Below are 7,426 nucleotides of genomic sequence, written 5' to 3' on the forward strand. Positions count from 1 at the left end.
AGGACTTCAGAGACATAGTAGACTGGACACTGCCGGGTCGTTCCCTCCCTGTCTTGCTCTTGGACTAACGCTGCGCTGACTGCATGTGGCGAGGCTGCAACGTAGAGTAGCAGAGGCAGCAAGGAGTCAAGACTGGTAAGGATTTCCAATTCTGACAGGTGCTGCTTGAGTGATGCGAAGGCTACCGCTTGTTCTGGTCCCCATGCGAAGTCTTTTGCACCGCGTAGTGTCTTGAGGAAAGGTAGACTCCGCTCTGCGGACATGGAAATGAATCTGTTAAGGGCGGCTAATCTGCCTGTCAGACGCTGGACGTCCCTGGTTGACTGCGGAGGTGTCATGTTGATGATTGCTTGAATCTTGGTCGGGTTGGCCTCGATCCCACGGTGCGACACCAGGTAGCCTAGTATTTTCCCCTGGCGAACACCGAAGACGCACTTCTCAGGGTTGAGGCGAAGTCGTGCGTACCGCATGTTTGCGAATGTATCTGTGAGGTCATCCAGGTGGTCTTCTTTATTTCTGCTTGCGATGACGATGTCGTCCATGTACGTGAAAATGTTGCGGCCCACTTGGCTCTCGAGCACTGACTTGGTGAGGCGAGAGAAGGTTGAGCCAGCATTCTTGAGTCCCTCCGGCATTCTGAGGAAGCAGTACGTGCCGAAGGGTGTGATGAAACTGGTGCTGGCCTTGTCTTCCTCCTTCATATATATTTGGTGGTAGCCGGAGAAACAATCAAGAAGTTACATGACTTCACATCCGGCTGCACTATCGACTATCTTGTCGATCCGTGGTAGCGGGAAATTGTCCTTGGGGCAGGCCTTCACTACTAGAAATATGCTTATTAAAGACACACATTTTAAGGCAGATATCAATGTATTTTATAGAAGCGTCTTTTATCAGATGGTGATGAGTAAGGTAAGACGGTTTGTTTAAGATCTGTCTTTAATAAGGAAGTGTTTTGAGACAGTTATATCATAAGAAATGTCTTAAATTGGTTTAAGACAGATTGTTATTCAAAACTGTCTCAAATAAATATACCTTTTGAGTCATTAAGATTGAAAGAATTGTCTTAGATTTTGGTTCCTATATTAGACACTTCTGTATATGACACCATCTCAAATAAAGATATTATTAGAGTCATCTAGACTATAAGAATTGTCTTAGATGTTAGTGAGTATATTAGACACTTCTAAATATAAAATCATCTTTGTATGATATTTCTGATAAGACATATTATGGAAAAACGTAGTAAATAGTGAATTCAGCTTAGTTTGATGATATGTATGATATAAAATGCAAAACTTATCTCTGCAACTGGATATAGATGGTAAAATAGACTCATATGCGACCCAATCATTAATATGCCATACAAAAAACCTCAGTCATCATTTTGCTTTATTTCATATCATTTACATACCAAGGGGTTTATGAAGGTATAAACATCATATGATGAATATATCAGTACTTTTATATTTACATTGTTAAATTCCAAAAACCCAGTCAATTCAGATATTCGGACTCAAAAAAGGAAACCCAACATCCAAATGATTCCTTCTAATAGTATACCAGTTTTCAAGGGATCTAAAAGCCTATGACTTCGAGTAAGAGAATTTCGGGTCCTGAGAATTTGGCTCCAGCACACCTTCAACTTCGAAAAAGAGTTGCTCCATATATGCAATGCCAAGCGAGCCAAGGAACTTAGACATCACTCATTTTGGAGAATTACAGTTTAATTTGTTAAGATTTGAGTAGTTTAGGATCATGAATTATAGTTTCAAATATTTTCTTTTATTATAAATCATTTAAAACGAATTATAAGGTTAAACTGAGGATGTTGCATTCATAGTGTTTTAAAAGTACAAAATATGTTTAAACTATGTTAATATATCCATAGAAGTCCCTTGTATTTTTTTCGTATTTTTCTGATTTTTAATTTTTAAAAATAAAATATGTTAATTTGAAGCACTTAAATATCTTTTTCTCTAAATCTTAACGTGGCTGGCCAGGTGCCTGCCTCCATCTCCCTTTTCCACTCGGGTCTTCACGATGCCGCCGCCGCCACACGACATCGCACATCCGCTCTTCTCCCTCCCCTCGCTCTCGGCGGTCGACGTGCGCTCCCCTGGTGCCATCGCTTGTGCCCGGCTCCCGCCATCGCTGGCTCCCCGATGGACCTCGCAGCTAGTGTGGGGCCATGGATCCCCGACGGATCGAGGGTCGCGCCGCCTCATGAGGTCAGTGAGCCCGCCCACACTCTACTTGCTTGCTCCTTGTTCTACGAGCTTCGGCTGCGCTGAGGCGGTCATGGTCGCTGTTCATGTGGAATTAGATGTGAGAGAAGGAGCGTGCAGCGCCGCCTCAGCTGTGGACTCCCATCATAAAATTCGAACATGGAGAAACTTGAACCTTTTCTAATGCAACATTCATGTGTTGGTATTCTATTTTGGTATATTATAGATTTTGCAGGACAAGATGGAGTTGGAAATTGAGGCATATATTAGGCGACATTATGAAGGGGAAATTTCTGACATAGAAATAATTGAGAAAGAGGATTTAGATCTAGTTTTTTCACTTGCTCTGCATACTGAATCTAATATTCTGTTTGACGTCCATAATGAAATGATGTCATGGCGATAAGTTTGGCTCTGTTTAATTGTTTATGTCTAAGATTTTTCTACAGGAATTTTGATCTTCTTAGGTTTGTGTCGTTCTACTTGTTTATCCATTGATGGCCATCCTTGTGTTATAGCCATAGTGATGTTCATATATCTCTAGAATTTAGCTGAAGTTGAATGCTTTATATGTTTAGACTGAATTTTTGATATTAAACATGTAGATTATCGTTATTTAAATATGAGTAAGGGAGATGCCAATGTGCTAATTGTTTGTTTCTTTTTTCTGCCATTTTGATGTGCCTGGGCCAGGTGTAGAATATAACTTTTAACATCCCACTCTTGTTGCAGAAAAATCATCTTTTTGGCTCGAACAGAAAATACCTGAAGCTTCAATTTGACATCGTGTAGCAATGAATGCGTGCAAGGAATGCTCTTTTACATGTTGAGAATGAAGAAAAATTAGATGTCGTGGAGGCATCCCAAAACATGTACTTTCCATTTTGCACATTTTAGTCCAAGGTTCAATACAAACTTTCTCAGAAAACTATCTCAAACACTACTAATCGTTGTTGGTCTGCAGGGTTTCAAATTAGGACTTAGCCATTTTTCCATCAGCCTGAAACAACCTAATAGTCTTACTTTGATCCCTTGGGAAAAAATGTTCTTATTATTTTGAGTTTTTGACCTATAGTCAGGTCCAGAACATACCCCTGACATCACACTACTAATCTGGGACAAAAATATGTAGTTCTCCAAAAGAAAATTGTTTCTAATCCTGCCCTGAAAATGTTTGCTGAAATACTATTTGGTAAGGTTGCTGCATAGCTAAAAGGTTCTCCAAATGAAAATTATTCCTAATCCTGCCCTGAACAACAAGAAGGAATTCTATGGTTTCCAAAAATGAGAATATGTTTTTATTCGTACATGAAGCTTCTTATATGACCCCTTCCCTCGTATAGGGAGTTTTTCTTTTTGTATTCATACGTGAACTAGTATTTGTTTTTGTAGCAGCACCATAAGGAGGATATTATTTACTAATGTAGAAATGTTTATGTTTTAGCAGTTGCCTTGTAATATTTGTCTTAAATTTTCGTACTTTCCAGCTTTAGTGGCTCGCCAACTAAATCTAGCATGGTTCCCTGCTTCATATAACTAAATCTAGCATTATTGTCTTCTTCTATTTGTTGTACAAGAAAAGATAGAATGGAACTCAAATTTTGGTGGCCTCACAAGTGTGGAGACTTGAATTCATATATATTTAGCACAAATAGTTCTGACCAAGTTTTTCAATTAGTATTAGTTTGGATTTAGAGTACACTTATGTATGAGTTATTCGACAATGCTTATTTATTAGATATTGAATGGTACTTATCTATACTATATTAATTATAATGTTATTAAATATATGTTTATGTATATTTCTCTTTCAAATTATTATAATATGGTATCTGATTATAAATTAAAGAATTTACTGCCATGTAAATCATTTCGTTTAAAAGTACACAAACTCGGTCCTATAGCTTACTGAGAACTTTCATGACCTTTAATTGTTGATCAGAGAGGGTAGCTTGATAGTACCATAGTCTTTAAACCTGTTTTTAGTGTTTATATATATATATATATATATATATATATATATATATATATATATATATATATATATATATATATATATATATATATATATATATATATATATATATATATATATATATATATATGTGTGTGTGTGTGTGTGTGTGTGTGTGTGTATCTACATAACATGAATAGGACATAATAAATAGCTATATTTAGCGTGAAGTATATATGAGAATACAGACTTGGGCCGGCGACATGGTTGAAGCTCGTAGTTTTGAATTGTTGGCATAATGATTTGCCAATGGATTCATTGAGCGAGATGGCACAGCAAGGTGAGTTTCTGATTGGACTCCTCAATGAACTAGCCTGTTGGGCTTTGGCACCTGGAGCAGAGTCATTCTTCAGGTCCCTTCTGTTAGGAAGGATTTGGATGCGCTCCTTGTTTGAGTGCTCCAAATATGAAAACCAAGCAGGTAAGAAAATGTAAAGGCATTGGTCCAATCAGTAATTCCAAGCATATTTAGGGCACATGCATTTAGGAGTCCAAGTGTCCAACATTGCTAGATCAATAAGAAATAAAGATTGATGATTCGGAAAAAACTGAAGTAGCTTAAAGAAATTGTTTGATTGACAAATTCAGATAGCTGTACCTTTGAACTTCCTCTTACTTGGAGGACTTTCAGTGTTTCTTCTATCTGCAGGAATGTCCTCAGGAGGCTTGGAGCCTTCATGCTGGTCAATCTTCCCAAGAAGAAAGGTGTATTGAGACTTCAAATGCTTCTAGTTTGTCTTCAGCTGAGTGTAATCGTCAATTTATTCTTACTGTTTTCTATAAACCTATGTCTGTGGTAGTAAGAAAGAAGGTAGCTACAACAGAAATATGTAATAGAATAATGTCCGTACTCCGTAACATGCTATTTCTTATATGCTGACATGCTATTGTGGCTATTGTGATGTTGCAGCTGCAACCGAAACAGTAGCCAGCTGAACATGCTGACATGTTAATGCGGGTGGTCAAGGCTCAGGATTCAGAGCAGAAGATACACATAAATACTGGTGAATGATGCCATCGACGATGATGAAATGATCAAACGATGGATGATGCCATCGATGAAAGATGGAATGGAACTCAAATTTGGGTGGTCGCACAAGTGTGGAGACTTGAATTTATATATACTTAGTTAGTCTCAATGTTAGCATAAATAGTTGATGAGCAAGTTTTCCCATTGTATTTTAGTTTGAATTTAGAGTACATTTATGTAAGAGTTATTTGACAATGCTTATTTATGAGATATTGAATGATATTTATGTATATTATATTAATTATAATGTTATTAAATATATGTGTATGTATTTTCTCTTTTAAATTATTATAATGTGGTAATTGAAGAATATACTGCCAAGTAAGTCATTTCAAATCTTAATAAGACAGTTCTCAAAACGTCTAATATCAGTCTCCTAAATAAGACGGTTTCTAAAACGTCCAATATCAGTCTCCTAAATAAGATGATTTTTTTGTTGCGAGTGTCTATTATTATAGGATATTCTAGTCAGATTGATAAATCCTTTGTGACTTATAATGTTCGTATTTTCGACAGTTCTTTAGAAGAAGTGTCTTAAGCAAAACCTAATTTAAGACGGTTTATTGGACAAAATGAATTAAATAAATTCCTTTTTTAGACGGTTATAAATTAAAAACTGTCTTATTTAATATCTTTTAAGACGGTTTATAACCATCTTAAAAATGGAACATCTTTTGCGATTCCATCAAATTTGGACACTTCATAAGCGTCTTAATAACTAAAAATTAACCATCTTATATAACACGATTTGTAGTAGTGCTTATTGAGGTTGGTGAAGTCAATGCACATGCTCCACTTGCCGCTTTTCTTTTGTACCATGACTACGTTGGCGAGCCACGTGGGGTAGGCGACTGGTTCAATGAAATTGGCCTCCAACAGGCGGTGCACTTCGACTTTGGCAGCTTCCGTCTTTTCATCGGACATTTTGCGCAGCCGCTGCTTTTTTGGGCGCACCGAAGGGTTGATGCCCAGACTGTGCTCGATGACGGTGCGCCTCACTCCGACCAGGTCGAGGGCGGACCAGGCGAAGACGTCCTTGTTTCTGGAGGGACAGGAGATGAGTTTCTCCTCGTCCTGCGAAGTCAGGTCTTCGCTTATTACAACCGTCTGCTTGGGCGTTGCTGGGTCGAGGGGAACTGTCTTCGTATCGTCGTTGCTCTGCAGCTGTGCTTTTACTTTTTCGTCGGTGGTTGGGCGGGTCGCCTCGGAGACTTCGCGCTGTGTTGTAAGGCAGTGCACGTTCCGTTGACCTGGAACGAAGTCTCTCTCAATGTTGCACGCAGTCTACTGGTTACCATAAACCGCTATCACCCCTTGTGGGCCCGGGATTTTCATGCAGAGGTATAGGCCGTGAATGGCCGCTTCAAATTTGTTGATGGAGCCCCGACCCATTATGGCGTTGTAGGGGTAGACCATGTCGACGATGTCAAAGGTGACCTATTCACTTCGCGCATTGGGTGCTACGCCGAATGACAGGGGTAGCTCTATCTTGCCCACAGGGAAAGTGCCCTTGCCGCCGAAGCCATATAGGGGGTTGTCCGAAGGATTGAGTAAGCTGTGGCTGATGCCCATGCGGTCGAAGACGTGCAGGAAGATGATGTCCGCTTGGTTGCCGTTGTCAACTAGGACTTTGTGTAGGTCCCAGCCTGCCACACTACAGTTGATTACCATGGCGTCGACGTGGGGTGCGCTGCGCAGATCAACATCTCTGCCGTCAAAGGTTAGTGGCACATGTGACCACTTTGTTTGCACGACTGGGCTGATGAGGGCGACGTGGTTGACGCTTCGGTAGTGATCCCTCTTTTGCCGCTTCGTTTCGAAGTCAATGCTGGACCCCTTGGTGATCATGTGAATGACTCCACAATACGGCTGATCGGTGAAGTCTTCTTGTTTTGGTGTTTGGGGGTGATTTTGGTGGTGTGGGTTTGGTTGATGCGGAGGCAGGAGTGGTGGTGGTACGACCTGTACCTCCTGGTGGTGCTGATATGAGTGGTTGGGTAGATGCTGGGCGTGGCCGTGGTTGTATGGTTGTGGGTGGTGGTGTTGATATGTGTGCGCGACAACTCTTTGGTTGTCGACTGGTGGTGCCCGAGACATCCTGTCCCTGGTGGCCTTTGTTTCCGGGCAATCCCTCGTTGGGTGCGCGCAGTCTTT

General features: G+C 40.1%; 1 protein-coding gene across 10 annotated transcripts; it reads left to right on the forward strand.

Moving 5' to 3' along the window:
• The first annotated feature begins 1,997 nt into the window (after positions 1–1,997).
• Positions 1,998–5,529, forward strand: LOC103640373 (uncharacterized). 10 transcript variants are annotated; one of them, XM_008662972.3, is made up of 3 exons: positions 2,006–2,231; positions 4,892–4,991; positions 5,153–5,529. In XM_008662972.3, the coding sequence occupies exons 1-3, from the start codon at positions 2,044–2,046 to the stop codon at positions 5,168–5,170; spliced, it is 306 nt and encodes a 101-aa protein (XP_008661194.1). In that variant the 5' UTR covers positions 2,006–2,043; the 3' UTR covers positions 5,171–5,529. The 10 variants fall into 10 exon arrangements, 8 of the variants coding, with proteins under 8 accessions (XP_008661215.1, XP_008661194.1, XP_023157070.1 ...); XM_023301302.2 differs by having other exon boundaries at positions 4,892–4,984; XM_008662978.3 differs by having other exon boundaries at positions 4,892–4,947.
• Positions 5,530–7,426: the final 1,897 nt, after the last annotated feature.

This window comes from Zea mays, chromosome 1, assembly GCF_902167145.1.
Source record: "Zea mays cultivar B73 chromosome 1, Zm-B73-REFERENCE-NAM-5.0, whole genome shotgun sequence".
Lineage (NCBI taxonomy): Eukaryota > Viridiplantae > Streptophyta > Magnoliopsida > Poales > Poaceae > Zea > Zea mays.

What these genes read in the sequence shown, in the direction of transcription:
- LOC103640373 (XM_020546507.2), top strand. Translation starts at nt 2,044, where the DNA reads ATGCCGCCGCCGCCACACGACATCGCACATCCGCTCTTCTCCCTCCCC. An exon ending in GGGTCGCGCCGCCTCATGAG is followed by an intron (nt 2,232 to 4,891) that starts GTCAGTGAGCCC and finishes TTCTATCTGCAG; the next exon opens with GAATGTCCTCAGGAGGCTTG.